Source organism: Artemia sp. Qi Xiang Cuo, chromosome 10 (genome assembly GCF_049724085.1).
Source record: "Artemia sp. Qi Xiang Cuo chromosome 10, ASM4972408v1, whole genome shotgun sequence".
NCBI lineage: Eukaryota > Metazoa > Arthropoda > Branchiopoda > Anostraca > Artemiidae > Artemia > Artemia sp. Qi Xiang Cuo.
In genome coordinates this window covers 450392-471332 of record NC_142803.1, presented here as the reverse complement: position 1 = coordinate 471332, position 20941 = coordinate 450392, and the positions used below count along the sequence as shown (strand labels likewise).

The 20941-nt window shown below is 33.0% G+C and overlaps 1 protein-coding gene across 1 annotated transcript in view; it reads right to left on the bottom strand.

The window, feature by feature from the left end:
• Positions 1-20941, bottom strand: part of LOC148947340 (uncharacterized) — a 327588-nt gene that overhangs the window by 110323 nt on the left and 196324 nt on the right. The window contains exon 11 of the mRNA XM_089095216.1: positions 5239-5384. Within this exon, the coding sequence (XP_088951342.1) occupies positions 5239-5384 (146 nt within the window). The remainder of the gene's footprint in view (positions 1-5238; positions 5385-20941) is intronic.

The window sequence follows — 20941 nt, the reverse complement described above, 5'->3', positions numbered from 1 at the left end:
TGTTTTCGTATGAAATGGGCAGACCTTTCCTGAACTTTAAACAAAAAACACCTCTGTTTGAAAATCTTTGCACTTTGTGAATTTAGATAGTGATAAGGGTTCCTCATTGAGACCAATTTTAGGACTTGGGTTCTAATTATTGTTGCTGTGGTAAAAGTTGCCACAATAGCCCTATCCAAGAAAATACCAAACGTCTGTTAAGAAGTGTTTTTCGTAAAATTCTTAGGGAATTTTCAGAAAATTGAAGGACATCAAACATTTTAGTGGCATATCCAAAATTTTACGGGGCTTCACACTAGAAAAGCTCCAATCATAGAATATTCTTCCAGTTTGTATATATATATATATATATATATATATATATATATATATATATATATATATATATATATATATATATATACATATATAATACATAATATACATACATAATACATAATACATAATATACATAATACATAATACATAATATACATAATATATAAACATAATATACATACATAAAATATATATATATATATATATATATATATATATATATATATATATATATATATATATATATATATATATAAACCTATTTTTAATTCCTAAACACATCTAATAATAACATTGCACTACTAATTACCGATTTTCATGTATGTATTGGAATAAATTAATTTAAAATTAGTTTGTTCAAAATTAGTGTTCCAACGTTGAAGCCAAGTTTCGCGTTCTAGAGAAATCTGACTTGTCTACCCGTCAAAAGATCTAATGCCGCTTATGTTTTTACGTTCTTCGGAGCACTTGCACCTCGGTCCGGGTTTTTATAATGGGTGAGATAGGGAATGATCATACTGCTAATTCTATAAACTGTGGTTAATACTCTTGACCCAAGACAACAGGGCAATGGAATGGACTATTACAAAGGTCGTACTACAATGTCTGGCTATGGTCTTGGTAGCTGGTTTGCTAAGCTGTTTCGCTCTTCACTACCTCTGGCTAGAAAATATCTTGTACCGGCTGCAACAGGTTATGCATCTTCTACACTATACGATTGGGGCTCTGGCAAGGATTTTAAAAAAAGTGCTACGGACGATCTTTGGTCCAGTGCACAAACCCTTCGTGAGAATTCAAAAAAAAATGGTAAAGGTTTAAAAAGGTCGAGAGACAGTGCACCACTCATCAGCCTTTACTCAGGACGAAAGCAAAAGACATCCCCCCGGTCAAAGAGAGAAGGAAAACGCCGATACGTACTGTAAACAGTAGAAGAAGAAGCCCCGGGAAGAGAAATGTTAGATCAAAACTAGATTTATTTTCCTAAGATTTCATACCTACTGCATAAGGATTCTCAACCTTCAATAACCTCCTCATTGAATCTATTCAATGCTGAAAATGTTAATGTGAGTGTCAAGCATGGATACTATGAATAATTTTATCCTCAACAACCCCTCTCCGATAATATTCACTTTCAAATTTATTCCAATGAAGACTACTTTATGGACATGTTTTCGATATTTATAGATTTACGAATGAAAGTCCGGAAATCCGATAATTCATCACCAATTCTTGCCCATGGAATATCCTATGAAAATTATATATTACATAATCTATTTCTTCAAATCAGTGTCTACATCAATGGCACGCTGATGAGCACAAGCAACAATCTCTCAAATTATACAAGCTATATCCAGTTCATGTTGATTACACCCAAGTCATACAAGGAATTGAGAGGTAACTCCATTGAATATGAATATATCACTAATACTGATAGTACAGATGCACTTAAAAATGCGGAAAGTAGTGAATTATATCTAGTTTAAATAACATATTGAGAAATATTTAATAAATTCCAAAGGCTACCACCAATTATTAAAGTGTATATAAAGTTGACACTCGCTTCATCTAATTTCATACTGAGAAAAGTACATGCTGCCAATCCGGATGTGACCCTCTCCCTCACCTCGGCAATACTTCATGTACGCAAACAACAATTTATGAGTTCTGTTGCTTTGGCAGTGGAAAAACTGAGAGCCAGTGGAAATAATATTAAACTACTTGTTCCTCATCACCAATCAACGTCATATTGCCATGGGGTCACGCACCTTCACCGACTCATCCTTTATCAATGGCAAAATTCCATCAAAACTTGCTTTGGCATTTGTAAAAAGCGCTAGTGCATTAGGATCATGGACTGGATGCCCACATAAATTTGAAATGTTTGGACTTTCATCTCTTTTGTGCAAAGTAAACGGCATCCCACTCTACAATCTATCTTTTGATAAATCCTATAGAACATTATATGACTTGATCGTGCAAACCCTAGATCCTGATTCACAACTATTTGAAAATCGTATAACCAAACCGAAAAAACGTTTACTGAAACACATTGTATCATGGTATTGGCGTTTTCTGGCACGCAGGATATAAGTATATTACGTACAGGGAGTGTGCGTTTAGAGTGTACCTTTGCCGACCCATTGGCTGAGAGTATTGCACTAATCTCACTAAATCAATATGAAACCTATTGGTAAATCACTCCCGAAGGCAGTGTTCTACTAGACTTGGCACCATGAACACCAGTCAAATAATCAATGTATTTAATATGGATCCCTAAATGTCCCAATTCAAATCCTATTGTCTGCCCTCGGACTTTCTTGGAAAAATTCAAAGTGCCAACAATACCTTAATTATTGTTAATAGCAGTCCGTCGACTGTGCTGACGGGTCATTGGCTGTGCATCTTTCAAACAATGAAGACGATTGAATTTTTTGATTCTCTTGGTCTACCCTATACATTCTACACACCCCACATCAGCAACTATATTGAGAACAGTGGGAAAAATATTATTCAAAATCGGTGGAGAGTGCAGGATCTGACGACTAAAAGCTGTGGCCTCCATGTACTACTATATTTTGTGTTCCGATGTTGTGGCTATACTTACACGCAGTTTCTTAACATTTACTTAGACAATCCATATCTGAACGACTTTCTAGTGGAAAATATCCTCTCATATCTGTACAGTATTAATTTAAGCATCCTACGAGTAAAGTGTTTAAGAAAGGTTTGTGAATTTACTTATCAGTAAAATGTGTATATACAATAATATATTTAAATCTTCACTTTAGATTTCTTCTTCGGTGTATAGGCAACTGTCGTGAACCACTAATGTCGGTAAATCATTTGGATTCACTGTATATTGATCTTGATTGGCTCCAAAGTCAGGGTCACATTTTCTATAGTATAATGTAACTTCCCTCTTGTCATATCTCTTTGTATAGTCAATGATACTATTTGCATTCATATTATGAAATTCACGAGTTTCAATCTGTCTATGTGAAGCAATATCACATACAGTGTTTTCAAATGGTGAATAACATCCGGTAACTGCCAAATAAAAATCACTTTGTTTATAGTCATAATAGACAGTGTCTTCACAACGATGCCGTAGAAACCAAATTGTCTTGTTACCCCAACAGTTGAATCGTAGACCAGATTCTTCCTCCCAGAATAATTTAAATTCACGACGATACCAATCTCGTAGAAATAAACTAAAATCACGTTTGAGATTCTTTCCAATCATGGCGGGTAGGTATTCTCCCATTGATCACATTTGTCATAGTGACAATTGGAGCACAGATGTCCTCTAGGGTGAGAGTCACAAATCTCTTCAAGACATGAATTACATCAATTTGCACTTTTCACTATAGTCATCAATAATTGTACAATTCTCACATTGAGTCCAACTGCCAATAGTGGACATGTATAGAAATTTTTTTTTCGGTTTCCGATGTCAACTCTCTCACAGCTAAAAGGAAACTGATCATCCTCGTTTGATAAATTCATGGTGGAGGTAAGGTGAGAGGAGTAACTCTGTGACGTCACCTCTTTCGAATGGGGGGAGCCATCTACATTGAATCTATGGCAATGTTTTCAAAAGTACATCCACAATATTATTCTGCTTTGTTCCAATTAATATATCAATAAATTGAGTATAAGCATTTGAGTCACATCGACAAATTTTCATACAACAGTCGAATGGGGGAGAATCAGTCCCCATTATATTGTCAAGTGTTCCCCGAGAGAATATCCTGCGTTGAAGAGATAACTCGAGAAAATCATCATCCAAAATAAAATGTTTTTTCCATAGACACAAGATTCTATATAATTCTCTCTTTCTCGAATTTATTCATTTTTCAATCCTATTACTCTGACTGTTGACTCTAGACTGACCATGAATTGTTGGACTAACTTTCTAACAAAAAGAAAGGGAACATTTTCGATTTCGAAACAATTTTATTACATAATTACAACAATAATAGTAGACATGTACAATTAGCGATACAGTTTATTGTCTTCGATATGTTTCACTAATGCACTTAAAGCACATTGAACTCTATTCACATGTGCTATATCAACTTTTGCAGCGAAGCATAATTGATCCTTCATTTTAAATTTGCTCAAGGATATCACAGATCTTGCATATACTTCATCCAATTCCAGACAAAGCCATGATCCTCTCGTTATTTCCACCGCAATGTTTGGTGCTCTTGTATTATTGCTACCAACTCCACTATCAACTTCTAATAGGGTAAACATTCCACTCATCATCAGCACAAATATATCCAAATGAGTAAAGTCAAACTGTTCTCGCTCCTTTGAATTCTATTCACACACTAATAAAAACTATAACAAAAATCCTTTCCTTATATTCTCTTCAATCCTCTCCCGCTAATATTTCCGACTCCCTGATTGGCTTAGAAGGAGACATGTGATCCTATTTCCCGTTATCGGAACAATACATTCCCCCAACGATTATGTAACCAATTTCTCGGAAATTCACTTGTCCTAGTCGATTACGCAATCAATTTCTTGGAAATCTACTTCCCCCTCGAGTCCTAGATCAATACATTCCCCACCGATTATGTAAATCAAGTTCTCAGAAATCCACTTCCCTCTCTTGTCTTAGATCAATACATCTTTTCCCCCCGTCAATGCGCATGTGCAAACTTCGCTCCGGAGACAATAAACCTAGACGAACAATAACAAATCAATTGACCTTGAACCCGTTAGACTCGATCGATAATCCTTGAATAAATTATGTCCTGTCAGCGTTAGACTAAATTGTAGATGGCCGCACATGTGTTCGTACCGGAGCTCATGATAGCTTTCTACTCTTTTCTTCCATTCCTAGGACTGTGAATGAACCTAAAGTGGACAATCTGATTACCTGTAAGTAGAATATCAGTGAAGACTTACTTGAAATGAAAGGTTGCGGAGAAACATCTGGAATCTTAACCCCAGCTTTACCCCCAGTAGCAACTTGTTTTGGCTTTTCCCCCTTTCTTAGAGGCGAGGCTTCTATAGTTCTTGACGCTTCTCTTATCGTCTCCTCAATTTTTGACCTTAAAAACAATAAATTTAAAAAAAAATTAAGCAATGATAAAACATCTCTCAGTGTTTATATTGATTTATCGCATTCATTTGACAGCATTTCTTATCTTCATTAAGTAAAAAAAGCAACAATTTTTTTTAACTGAAAGTAAGGAGCGACATTAAAACTTAAAACGAACACAAATTATTCCGTATATGAAAGGGGTTGTCCCCTCCTCAACGCCTCGCTCTTTACGCTAAAGTTTTTTACGGTTTTAAAAATTAAAGTTGTAAGACAGAGTCAAATTTATTTTATTTCTGAACGTTTTTGAATTAATGCTACTTTGATTTTGGCTCACCGTACATGAATAATTAAAACGAAATTCCCATATTGATTTTCCTTTTTTTGGCTAAATGGCTTTCTCGAAATTTTGTTCTAACGTAACTTACGAATTACCTTACGTAAAGAATTTCTATATTCGTATGTTTTTATTACGTATATTAGGGAGTTCGCCCCCTAGTCAATACCTCACTCTTTACGCTAAACTTTGAATTTTGTTCGAATCACAAATCCCTGAATCACAAAGGCCGTTTAATTAGAATAGATATCTCTTTTGAAAGTACTAAAAACCTTTAGCGTAAAGAGCGAGGTATTGACCAGGGGGCGAACTCCCTCATATACGTAATCATTTCTGTTCGTTTTAAGTTTTAATGTTGCTCCTTACTTTCAGTTGGAAAAAACTTGTTTTTTTATTTAATTTCTGATCGTTTTTTAAATAATGCTGGGAAATGCAGCGCCCCCTTCATAGGAATGTCCCTTCCCCCAAGAAAACATCATCCATGGAAAGATTCTCCCCCGTAACACCTACTCCAACCCCCCCTCCCCCTCCCACCAGAAATTCCTCCTGAAAACGCCTGTATACTTCCCAATAACCAAAACTATATGTAAACAACGGGCAAAGTTTATAACTTGCAGCCCTTCCTCCAGGAACTTTGGGGGATTAAGTCATCCTTTAAGACATATTAATTAGATTTTCGACTATGCTGAACAAAATGGCTATCACAAAATAGCAAAATTTTATTGGGTGACTTCAGGAAAAAAATAAGTGTGGGAGGGGGCCAAGCTGCCCTCCAATTTTTTGGTCACTTAAAAAAGGCACTCGAACTTTTAATTTCCGTTCGAATGAGCCCTCTCACGATATTCTAGCACTACTGGACGGTGCCATACATGCTTTACAGGTACTCATGATGATTTTAATTTAAATGTCCTGCGCTTGATTCTTGTAATGTCAAATGACATTGACAATCTGTTTGCACTTAGTATGTTTTGATTTAGTTCAACTTTCCCATCAATATTTCCTCAAAGTTTTTATGAAATTTTTTAGATTTGATCGATTTTTTAGGAAATTCTTTATAACTAAAGAATGTTAAAGTCAATCTTGAAGAAGGGCAGAGGCTTTATTTCGGGGGGGAGGGGGAGGGGAGGGCAGTTTCCCCCAATATTTTGCAGAAAAAATATTATACAGCCCATGCCCCTTGACTCTCCAATGTAGAAACCTCTTGCCCTCTCCCCCTAATAAAAATGCTGGAGCTACGCCTCTGAAAAGGGCTTAGCATACCTTAGGTGAGTAGTGTAGCTATAATATAAGGAAGCGGACAGTCCCCCCATATAGCTATAATGATAAGTAGCGGACAGTCCCCCCGCCATACAAGCGGGCAGTACTCCTTTATAGTGTTAATTAGATGAAGCGGTCAGTACTCCCTTACTTTGTCAATGAAAGAGAGCGGGCAGGTGTAGCTATAATATCTCCAAGCGGGCAGTACTCCCGCCATACAAGCAGACAGTACAATTATCAGATTCATCATACCATGAAAATTCGTGCTGTTCACGAAACCATGGTTTTGGAGTTAAATATCATGTTTCTGTTAAAACTCATGACCGATTTCATGGTATGGTGATTCGTTTCCTGGTATGAAGTTATGAAATTCTGTCTGTTAATTAATTTGTTAGGGCGTGGTTGTTTTATGTTTAACCTTGAACACGGGTATAAAAAACTTTGTCGATGAGTTATTTTCTCAGTTCAAAATTGGCATTTGAAATACAATAATACATTGTAACAAAAGGAATATTGATAAAAGCTACATGCAAGAAGTAAGTTATTCATCTATATTCTTAGTTGGTAAAAAAATTAATTCTAATAAAATTTATCGAGTGGTTTATACAATCCCCTTATAGTTAACAGATTGTTAAATATTTTTGAACCTTGATCTCCAGAGGTCGGTAAAGAGCAATATCAAAACAGAAAAAAGTATGTAAACACTACATTTAAATGGCTTGCGAGCTTAGTACATGAGGTAAATCATACCTATTTTTTATTTCGGGCCAAAGTTCCCCACCCCCCACTATGCCACAGTCATCCACCCCACCAACCAACCCCCCCCCTAATTGTTTTTTAACGATATATTTAATCAAAATTTTTTTTACATCTCTTAGAATGACATGTAACACACTTACAACAACAAAAATTCACATTTAATATTTTCCAAATTCAAAATGAGAATGATATAGAAATGTTAGTCGTGACTTTTACTATTAGAAAAATACTGTTTGTAGTAGATCTTTTTTTTAACAAAAATTTTTTTTTTGACTGAAATTATTCAACTTTTTTTTTTTTGATCAAGTAGAACAGAATATTTATTGTGCGATAGTTTTGACATGGTAAACACTGACAAAACACTACAGAAATATTCCAGCTCTCATATTTCAACAAAAAAAAGTCCAAAATTAACTTTGAAACATCTTCAGAATGTAACAATCACAAGGTAAACCGAGAAACAACACTACTGAAACATTCCAAGTCATACACTTCAATGAAAAAAAAAGTCCAAAATGAACTTTGAAACACCAAGAGAATGTAACAGTGACAAGTTAAACCACGACAAAAAACTACTGAAATATTCCAACTCTTATATTTCAACGAAAAAAAATCAAAAGAACTTTGAAACATGAAGAGAATGTAACAGTGACAAGGTAAACCACGACAAAACAATACTGAAATATTCCAACTCTTACATTTCAACAAAAAAAGTCCAAAATGTGTTTTGAAACATCTTCAGAATGTCACACACAAACACACAAACACACACACACAAACACACACACACAAACACACACACACACACAAAAACACACAAACACACACACACACACAAAAAAACACAAACACACTCACACACACAAACACACACGCACACAAAAACAAAAACACACACACACACACACACAACACAAACACACACACACACAAACACACAAACACACACACACACACACAAACACAAACACAAACACACAAAACAAACAAACAAATACAAAAAAACACATACAAAAAAAGAAACAAAAAAACAAAAACACACACACAAAACACACAAAACACACACAAAAAAACACACACACACAAACACACAAACAAACACAAACAAAAAAACACACACACAAACACACACACACACACAAACACGAACTAAACTAAACTATAACTCTAACTAAAACTCTAAGCTAAGACTCTACACTAAAACTCTAAATTCTCAACTAGAACTAAACTAAACTAAAACTACAACTAAAACTCTAAGCAAAGACTCTAATCTAAAGCTTTTATTTATAACTAAACATCAACTCTAAACTGAAATTTTCAGTTAAAACTAAGCTGACCTATAACTCTAAATAAAATTACATGCTAAGACTCTAAACTAAAACTCTGAATTAAAACTAAACTAAACTATATCTCTAACTAAAACTCTAAGCTAAGACTCGAAACTAAAACTCCAATATCTAAACAAAAACTCTTAACTAAAACTAAACTAAACTATAACTCTAAATAAAACTCTAAACTAAAACTAAACTAGAGGTCTAAACTAAAGCTCCTAACTAAAACTAAACTAAACCATAACTCTAACTAAAACTCTAAGCCAAGACTCTAAACTAAAACTATAAATTCTCTACTAAAACTAAACTAAATTATAACAAAAACTAAAACTCTAGGCTAAGACTCTAAACTAAAACTCTAAACTCTAAACTAAAACTCTTAACTAAAACTAAACTAAACTATACCTTTAACTTAAAATCTAAGCTAAGATTCTAAACTAAAACTCTAAGCTAAGACTCTAAACTGAAATTCTAAGCTAAAACTCGTAACTTAAACAAAACTACAACTCTAAAGTAAACTATAACTAAACTATAGCTCTAATCTAAGACTCTAAACTAAAACTCTTAACTAAAACTAAACTACAACTCTAAACTAAAACTCTTAACTGAAACTAAATTAAACTCTAACTAAAACTCTAAGCTATGACTCTAAGCTAATGCTCTAAACTCTAAACTAAAACTCTTAACTAAAACTAAACTATAACTAAACTAAACTCTTGACTAAAACTAAACTAAATTATAACTCTAACTTAAACTCTAAGTTAAGACTCTAAACTAAAATTATAAACTCTAAACTAAAACTCTTAACTAAAACTAAACTACAACTCTTAACTAAAACTAAACTAAACTATAAAATCTAACTAAAACTCTAAGATAAGACTCTAAGCTAAAACTCTAAACTAAAACTCTTAACTAATACTAAACTACCACTCTAAGATAAGACTCTAAGGTAGAACTCGAAAGTAAAACTCTTAACTAAAAATAAACTACACTATAACTCTAAACTAAAACTCTTAGCTGAAACTAAACTAAACTGTAAGTATAACTAAAAACTCGAAGATAAAACTCTAGGCTAAAACTCTAAGCGGCAGCTCTTAACTAAAACTAAACTATAACTCTAAACTAAAACTCTTAACTGAAACTAAACTAAACTATAAGTGTAACTAAACACTCTAAGCTAAGACTCTAAGCTACAACTCTTAACTAAAACTAAACTAAACTATAACTCTAAACTATGTGTTTGTGTGTTAGTGTGTGTGTGTGTGTGTGTTTATGTGTGTGTTTGTGTGTGTGTGTGTGTGTGTGTTTGTGTTGGTGTGTGTGTGTGTTTGTGTGTGTGTGTTTGTGTGTGTGTTTGTGTTTGTGTGTGTGTGTTTGTGTTTGTGTGTGTTTGTGTGTGTATGTGTGTGTTTGTGTGTTCGTTTTTGTGTTTTGTGTTTGTGTGTGTGTGTGTTTGTGTGTGTGTGTTCGTGTGTGTTTTTTTTTGTGTGTGTGTGTGTGTGTGCGTGTGTGTTTGTGTGTTGTGTGTGTGTGTGTGTGTTTGTGTATGTTTTATTTGTGTTTGTTTTTGTGTGTGTGTGTGTGTTTGTGTGCGTTAAATTCTTAAGAAATTTACAAGTTCATTTTGGACTTTTTTTGTTGAGACGTAAGATTTGGAATATTTCAGTAGTGTTTCTTCGTGGTTTACTTTTTCACTGTTACATTCTTTTGATGTTTCAAATATCATTTTGGACTTTTTTTTGTTGAAATATAAGAGATGGAATATTTCAGTAGTGTTTTGTCATGCTTTACTCTGTAATTGTTAGATTCTTTTAATGTTTCAAAGTTCACTTTGGACTTTTTTTTTCGTTGAAATATAAGAGTTAAAATATTTCTGTAGTGTTTTATTGTGGCTTACCTTGTCACTGTTACATTCTGAAGATGTTTCAAAGTTCATTTTGGACTTTTTTTTTGTTGAAATGTAAGAGTTGGAATATTTCAGTAGTGTTTCGTCATGGTTTACCATGTCAAAACTATCGCACCATAAATATTTTGTTCTACTTGATGAAAAAAAAATAAAAAAATAAAATAAAATAAAGTTGAATAATTTCGAAGTCCAAAAAAAAAATTTTGTTAAAAAAAAGTGCTACTACAAACAATATTTTTCCAATAGTAAAAGTCACGACTAACATTTCTATATCATTCTCATTTTGAATTTGGAAAATATTAAATGTGATTTTTTGTTGTTGTAAGTGTTACATGTCATTCTAAGAGATGTAATTTTTTTTTATAAATATATCATGTTAAAAAAAAAAAATTAGGGGGTGGGGGGTTGGTGGGGTGAACGACTGTGGCATAGTGGGGGTGGGGAACTTTGGCCCGAAATAAAAAATAGGTATTATTTACCTCATGTACTAAGCTCGCAAGCCATTTAAATGCAGTGTTTACATACTTTTTTCCTGTTTTGATATTGCTCTTTACCGACCTCTGGAGATACAGGTTCAAAAATATTTAACAATTTGTTAACTATAAGGGGATTGTATAAACCACTCGATAAATTTTATTAGAATTAATTTCTTTACCCACTAAGAATATAAAAGAATAACTTACTTCTTACGTGTAGCTTTCATCGATATTCATTTTGTTAGAATGCATCATTGTATTTCAAATGCCAATTTTGAACTGAGAAAATAACTCATCGACAAAGTTTTTTATACCCGTGTTCAAGGTTAAACATAAAACAACCACGCCTTAACAAATTAATTAACAGACAGAATTTCATAACTTCATACCAGGAAACGAATCACCATACCATGAAATCGGTCATGACTTTAAACAGAAACATAATATTAAACTCCAAAACCATGGTTTCGTGAACAGCACGAATTTTCATGGTATGATGAATCTGATAATTGTACTGTCTGCTTGTATGGCGGGAGTACTGCCCGTTTGGAGATATTATAGCTACACCTTCCCGCTCTCTTTAATTGATACAGTATGGGAGTACTGACCGCTTCATCTAATTGACACTATAAAGGAGTACTGCCCGCTTGTATGGCGGGGGGGACTGTCCGCTATTTATCGTTATAGCTATATGGGGGGACTGTCCGCTTCCTTATATTATAGCTACACTACTTAGGTGTATAGTATTTATACTTAGTATGCATTAACATTTTGAATATATCATGGTACCAACTCATCATAAATACTCCATAATACGTATTTTTAATTTCCAAATAAACATTTACTATTAAGATTAACCCGAAACTCTAAAAAAGATAGAAATAATTGAATTTTTATGCTGATTCAAAATATATAAATTTAATTAAGTTTAATGTAGCTCAACAAAAGTTAAAAGCCTAAGAAAATTGGCCCAATTTTCAAAAAAACAGAGAAAACATACCTAAAACGTAAATCGATCTTAATGAAAAGCCACCATCAGATTCAGCATATCAGAGAACCTTACTGTACAGGTATCAAACACCTATCTACAAAAATGGGAAATTTTGCATTTTTTCCAGAAGAAAGATCACGGATGCGTGCTTATTCGTTTATTTTTTTATCCCCAGGGGTGATGGTATCAAACCAATGATCATAGAAGATCGGGAAAGGGCTCATTTGATCGGAAATAAAAAGTTCTAGTGTCATTTCGAAAGACCAGAAGATTGCATGACAGCTAGCCCCCCCCCCTCCCATGCCCCACTTTCCCCAAATTCCTCGATTAAAATTTTGAGACAGCGAGTTTTCAGCATAGTTAAAAGGTCCTTATAATATGCCTTTGGGGATAACATGACCGCCCACAGCCCCTGGGAAAAGGACTGCAATATACGAAATTTACCCATTGTTTACATGTAGGCTAGTATTTGTTATTGGGAAGTATACAGATATTTCTTCTGTTTTTGGGAGGGGAAATTTTCTTCTTGGGAGGATTTTCTGTGGTGAGAATTTCCGTAGACAGGGAAGTTTCCGCGGGGGAGCTCCCCAGGGGAAACTTTAAACTGGGGGGAATTTTCCAGAATTCCTATACGAAATTCTTTGTATTTGTCTTACTTTGTCTTTGCCGACTAAATTTAAGATGTGAGATGTTACAGGGGGAAATTTCCAGAGGGGTTGGAATTTTCTGGAGGATTTTTACATGGGGAGGGATTTTTCACGGGAGAAATTCTCAATGGTGAAATTTTCCACGGCAGCAACTTTCCACTGGGTGTATGAGGATTTCCGGGAAAATTTTTCCACGGTAGGCAGATTTCCGACATGACTTGAAAAACGACCAGAAACTACAGGCCTTTTCAAATGAAATTGTTCTAAGAAGAATTTTTCAAGCTGAATCGTCCACAAGAAATTTTCCAGGGGGATTTTCAGCGAGAATAGAAATATCCGGGGGGAATTTTATCGGGGTGGGAGGCACTTTACTACGAGGAATTTTCTTTGGGGGGAGGGAATTTTCCATTTAGGGGAGCCGGAGTTCTCTGCATTATTTGACAAACGATCAGATATTAAATAAAATAATGATTTTTCAACTGAAGTAAGGAGCAACATTAAAGCTTAAAACGAACAGAATTATTCCGTATGTGAAGAGGATCACCCCCCCCCAGGGGGCGACCCTCTTCACATATGTATTTTCTCAATACTTCGCTATTTACGCTAAAGTTTGAATTTTTGTCCCAATTCCTTAAGAACGACTCCTGAAACAAAAGGGCAGTTTAATTAGACTAAGACCTTCTTTAAAAGCTCTAAAATATTTTACCGTGAAAAGCGAGATATTGAAGAGGGTGCAACCCCTACATATAAGGAAAGATTTCTGATCGTTTCAAGTTTTAATGTCGCTCCTTACTATCAGTTGAAAAAAAACTGTTTTTGTTTTGTTTAATTCTTTAAGAATCCAGCGGCTTTTCTTCCAGAGAGTATGTTTTTTTTCTGATCACAAGACAAATTTCCTTTTGCCCCATTAGGCAGGATTTGAAAAAAAAAATCCAGCAGTAAAATTTGTTATGCTACTTAAAAATAATATTTCTTAACCTAATACATTCGCCATTGCGTCTGCTGTAAATCACAAGGCTATATGTGACTTTTTCTGTAAAAAACAAAATAAATTGATTATTCATTAAAAATATTTTTATTTTCTATAATGACAGATAATGACAAAAAGTACTTTTTTAACACTAATAACGACTTGATAGTTAAATAAAGGCTTATGAACAAAAATATGTTAAATTAACTGACGTAATCTGTGTTTATGTATTTTATTTTGGCATCAAGGTAATTCAGAGCTTCTGTTTTCTTCCGAATTCAGTATATTTACTTATTCTTTTCGCTATACATACTTTTCTTTCATTCACTATATTTCCTTTTCTAAAATTAATCATAAAAAGCAAAGTTTTTCTTGCAAAAGTAACGGCCGAAGTTGAAACTTAAAACTAACCAAAATTAATAGTCGAAGATTACGCAAGATATATCTGCAGAACCAGCTCAAATAAATTGACTCGTGACATTTTCCAAAATCCGTAAAATTCTAAAAATTAGACATGACTAGCCGCTAGACAATTTTTTTTCAAGAAACGTTTTTAAATTTTCGGTTAGGCCTACTATGGCCTGCGGTTCGTTCTTTACTAGATTGCAGCAGTTGATGCAACGTGATAAACAAACAGCTGGAATTTTCAAATTGTGACAAAAAAAAGATTAAGCTAGTCACGTCACGAGAGTCACATACATCTTTTTCGTAGGAGTCACTGTTCGTCAATAACACTCGAAAAACATATTTTCAGTTTTTTCACTCTCCTGCAGAACTTATAATGTGCAACATACCATGTTTTGAATTACTGCAGTAGATTTGCATTGATGTCTGGATAAATTAATAAAAAAAATAATAAATAAAAATGGTTCATTTACATTTCAAAAGTCCCAAAAAAGTCTCTGTATAGTGGTCAACAACCGGTACTCAAAGGTAAACACGAAATAAATGACGTCATAAACAGACTTTTGTTGCTTCAGCTTCCGTGGGCATGGTAGTCAGTCACTAGTTAAAGTCTATTGAACTTTAAATAAAAAAGAAGAAACTATACCTAACATGACTGAAAGAAAAAAAAATAACGGAGCCTGCCCAATAGTTTCAAATTTAGCTATAGCTGCAATAGAGTATGAGTCCTGTCAGTAGTAAGCGCCCAATTACCACTGGTCGTGATTGCGTAATACGCCTTACCACGGGCCAGTCACCTATTACAATGAACGATACTTGCCCTACCAGACGGGTTTTCTGAGGTAACACTCATTTTTTGGAGGTCAAACAGAGAGAGAGAGCGGCGGTCACACTAACTTGATTAGTAATTGGATTCAGATATTATACGAACGGAGTTTCAGGCCTACATTCACGGGTTTCTGCAAAGTGTTATGGGCTTCATTGAAAAAATACCAGTAAAAAAAAAAAAAAAAAAAAAAACATGTATCCAGGATCTTTCTTCTGGCAAAAAAAATACGAATTCCAATCAAAACTGGTCAAACGTGTTTATAAGCTGTATTCTTTACATGGTGTTCGTTCAAAAAGCGAGGATTTCTGTTAAATAAATAATTCTTACAGTTTTTCCGTTCAATTGAAAGCGAGGATATCTGTTAAATAAATAATTGTTATACCTTTTAAAATAACTTTATGTGGTTTGAGGGACTCAGTCGTTTTATTCCGTGTGATTTTTTCTTTACATGGTGGTTGTTCAAAAAGCGAGGATTTCTGTTCAATAAATAATTATTATATTTTTTCCGTTCAATTGAAAAAGAGGATTTCTTTTAAATAAATAATTGTTATAACTTTTAAAATATCTTTACGGGGTTTGAGGGACTCTGTCGTTTTATTGCGTGTGATTTTAAAATATCTTTAAGGGGTTTGAGGGGCTCTGTCGTTTATTACGTGTGTTTTTTTATTTAAATTGTGTTAGTTAAAAAAGCGAGGATTTATGTTAAATAAATAATTCTTTTATTCTTTTCCGTTCAATTGAAAGCGAGGATTTCTGTTAAATAAATAATTGTTATACCTTTTAAAATAGCTTTACGGGGTTTGAGGGACTCTGTCTTTTATTCCGTGTGATTTTAAAATAGCTTTACGGGGTTTGAGGGGCTCTGTCGTTTATTCCGTGTGATTTTTTCTTTACATGGTGTTCGTTCAAAAAGCGAGGATTTCTGTTAAATAAATAATTCTTTCATTTTTTTCCGTACAATTGAAAGCGATGATTTATGTTAAATAAATAATTGTTATACCTTTTAAAATAGCTTTACGGGGTTTGAGGGCCTTTATCGTTTTGTTTCAAAAAGCGAGGATTTTTGTTAAATAGATAATTTTTATATTTTTTTCCGTTCAATTGAAAGCGAGGATTTCTGTTAAATAAATAATTGTTATAGCTTTTAAAATAGCTTTACGGGGTTTGAGGGACTCTGTCGTTTTATTCCGTGTGTTTTTATTTACATAGTGTTCGTTCAAAAAGCGAGGATTTCTGTTAAATAAATAATTCTTATATTTTTTCCGTTCAATTGAAAGCGAGGATTTCTGTTACATAAATAATTGTTATACCTTTTAAAATAGCTTTACGGGGTTTGAGGGGCTCTGTCGTTTTATTCCGTGTGATTTTTTCATTACATAGTGTTCGTTCAAAACGCAAGGATTTCTATTAAATAAATAATTCTTATATTTTTTCCGTTCAATCGAAAGCGAGGATTTCTGTTAAATAAATAATTGTTATACCTTTTAAAATAGCTTTACGGGGTTTGAGGGGGCTCTGTCGTTTTATTGCGTGTGATTTTTTAATTACATGTTGTTCGTTCAAAAAGCGAGGATTTCTGTTAAATAAATAATTGTTATACCTTTTAAAATATCTTTCCTGGGTTTGAGGGACTCTGTCGTGTTATTCCGTGTTATTTTTTCTTTAAATTGTGTTAGTTAAAAAAGAGATGATTTATTTTAAAAAAAATAATATTATAATTTTTAAGTAATAATTTAAAAGATTATTTATTTTAATTCAAAAAATTTTATAACTTTTAAAATAGCTTTACGGGGTTTGAGGGGCTCTGTCGTTTTATTCCGTGTGATTTTTTCTTTACATGGTGTTCGTCCAAAAAGCGAGGATTTCTGTTAAATAAATAATTCTTTTATTTTTTTCCGTTCAATTGAAAGCGAGGATTTCTGTTAAATAAATAATTGTTATACCTTTTAAAATAGCTTTACGGGGTTTGAGGGACTCTATCGTTTTATTCCTTGTGATTTTAAAATAGCTTTACGGGATTTGATGGGGTTCTGTCGTTTTATTCCGTGTGATTTTTTTTTTACATGGTGTTCGTTCAAAAAGCGAGGATTTCTGTTAAATAAATAATTCTTTTATTTTTTTCCGTTCAATTGAAAGCGAGTATTTCTGTTAAATAAATAATTGTTATAACTTCTAAAATAGATTTACGGGGTTTGAGGGGCTCTGTCGTTTTATTCAGTGTGATTTTTTATTTACATTGTGTTCGTTCAAAAATCGAGGATTTCTTTTAAATAAATAATTATTATATTTTTTCCGTTCAATTTAAAGCGAAGATTTCTGTTAAATAAATAATTGTTATACCTTTTAAAATAGCTTTACGGGGTTTGAGGGGCTCTGTCGTTTTATTCCGTGTGATTTTTTCATTACATTGTGTTCGTTCAAAAAGTGAGGATTTCTGTTAAATAAATAATTCTTATATTTTTTCCGTTCAATTGAAATCGAGGATTTCTGTTAAATCAATAATTGTTATACCTTTTAAAATAGCTTTACGGGGTTTGAGGGTCTCTGTCGTTTTATTCCGTGTGATTTTTTAAATTCATGGTGTTCGTTCAAAAAGCGAGGATTTCTGTTAAATAAATAATTCTTATATTTTTTCCGTTCAATTGAAAGCGAGGATTTCTGTTATTTCTGTTAAATAAATAATTGTTATACCTTTTAAAATAGCTTTACGGGGTTTGAGGGACTCTGTCGTGTTATTACATGTGATTTTTTCTTTACATATTGTTAATTCAAAAATCGAGGCTTTATGTTAAATAAAAAAATATTATATTTTTTCAGTTAAAATTAAATCGATGATTTATGTTAAATAAAAAATTGTTATAACTTTTAAAATAGCTTTACGGGGTTTGAGGGACTCCGTTGTTTTATTCCGTGTGATTTTTTCATTACATGGTGTTCGTTCAAAAAGAGAGGATTTCTGTTAAATAAATAATTCTTATATTTTTTTCGTTAAATTGAAAGCGAGGATTTCTGTTAAATAAATAATTGTTATACCTTTTAAAATAGCTTAATGGGGTTTGAAGGACTCTGTTGTTTTATTCCGTGAGATTTTTTCTTTACATGATGTTCGTTCAAAAAGCGAGGAATTCTGTTAAATAAATAATTGTTATACCGTTTATGATAGCTTTACGGGGTTTGAGGGACTCTGTTGTTTTATTCCGTGTGATTTTTTCTTTACATGGTATTCGTTCAAAAAGCGAGGATTTCTGTTATATAAATAATTCTTATATTTTTTCCGTTTAATTGAAAACGAGGATTTCTGTTAAATAAATAATTTTTATACCTTTTAAAATAGCTTTATGGGGTTTGAGGGGCTCTGTCGTTTTATTCCGTGTGATTTTTTCTTTACATGGTGTTCGTTCAAAAAGCGAGGATTTATGTTAAATAAATAATTCTTATATTTTTTCTGTTCAATTGAAAGCGAGGATTTTTTCAGTTCAATTGAAAGCGAGGATTTCTGTTAAATAAATAATATTTTTTCCGTTCAATTGAAAGCGAGGATTTCTGTTAAATAAATAATTGTTATACCTTTTAAAATAGCTTTACGGGGTTTGAGGGGCTCGAGGATTTCTGTTAAATAAATAATTGTTATACCTTTTAAAATAGCTTTACGGGGTTTGAAATAGATACCGAGAGTTCAATGACTCTTCCCCGCAATGACTTCCAAGGGTTTTATGACTCCTCCCAACAATGAATTCAGGTGGTTTTAGGGCTCATCCCCCCTAGCCATAACTCCATTCAACCTTGAGCGAAGGTATAGAAGTTTGATGAAGTATGTCTCTACTTAACAACTACATTAATAGCTTCCAGGATGATAGGACTGTATGACACAGAATTTATCAGTTCGAAAAAATCATTTAGTGGTGTTATATTTGAATGTACATTTTTATTATTGTCAATGGAACTCGAAGAAATTTACTGTTATCATTGGATAGTGAACTATAACATGTTTGAGTATGATATTACGGGGTTTGAAATAGATACCGTGAGTTCAATGACTCTTCCCCGCAATGACTTCCAACGGTCTTATGACTCTTCCCCACAATGAATTCAGATGGTTTTAGGGCTCATCCCCCATAGCCATAACTCCATTCAACCTTGAGCGAAGGTATAAAAGTTTGATGAAGTATTTTCTACTTAACAACTACATTAATAACTTCCAAGATGATAGGAGTGTATGACACAGAAATTATCAGTTTGAAAAAATCATCTTGTGGTGTTATATTTGAATGTGCATTTTTATTATTGTCTATGGAACTCGAAGAAATTGACTGTTATCATTGGATAGTGAACTATAACATGTTTGAGTATGATAAGAGCTTGTGAAGTACTACATTATGTCATATAAACAGACTGGGATCCTATGATAGAGTGATTACATCACTTGAAAATGCTGGCCAGGAATTGAGAAATGTTCAGAAGGAAGTTAGTGAAATTTTCAGCTTTTTGGGGTTGAAGCACTCTACATAAAGGGTGATGTACCTAACGGTAAAGTTTTAATTCAAAAGTGTGATCCTAGGATTCCACTTTTCAATCTAAAAGAGTTTAAGTGTCCTAAATTTGAAGGGGGTTATCACCGTCCTGAAGACGAGGTTAGGTTCTTCGCACAGTGGATACCTAAGAACATACCTGATCGTGATAAATCCAAAAGAAATGTTAAAAACTATTCTATATCATGAGACCATCGTTTATGGATGTTTAAGATTGAACTCTAATTACTATTTTTTATTTGAACATTTGTTGTTATGTTTTTTTTTTCAAAAAAAAAAAATCTGTTAATACGTTAAAGCAAAAAAAATATTTAAGCTTAACCCGTCTTTATTATTTAGAATAGTTATATTCTTTTCATTAAATTGTGAAGAAATTGTAAGTAACAATTGCTTTCTTGAATTTCCTTCCTGGACGTAATACAGATATTTAATTCAAGAAATCATGATAAAATCACAAGTAAGTAATAAACTCTTTATTGTTTTGATATTTAATTCGAGAAATCCCATGAGTTGAATTCAAGAAAGAGTTTGCTACTTACGATACTTTGATTTTGTCCATGCTATCCCAAGTATCTCTCAATAGATGTCGATAGAGAATTTATTCATTCTTATACCTAGATTTTCTCTATGTTAACCTATCTATCCAATATATGATGTATTTAAATTCTTTTTCTTACATCTCCGATGTTTTAATAGACATTCTAAACGTTCAATATGCGATCTTACTCTAAAAATAATGAACACATAACAATGTAAAGTATACTATATTTTTAATGAAATAATATCATGTATAATTGAATACCTTTGGACATTTTGAATCTGTCCCATAAAATACTTCACCATATACTCTCTTGATAGTATAGCTATTGTCTTCTCTTAGTTCGTAATCAGTAGAATAGTCATTATTCCATTTTGACTCATACACAATTTTTATAGGTGTGTCATCGACAGGGTGAATATGCTTTTCGTCTTTGGTATTATTTGATTCATTGACTGTTTGATCAATGGCAGTAACGTTTGCTAGTACTTTGTTTTTCATCGATTCATCTTTATATTCCTTAGTGATATTTGTGCCAATGCCCTTTTTATTTTTCTAGCAATTTCACCGTCTATTATCACACTATTTTTAC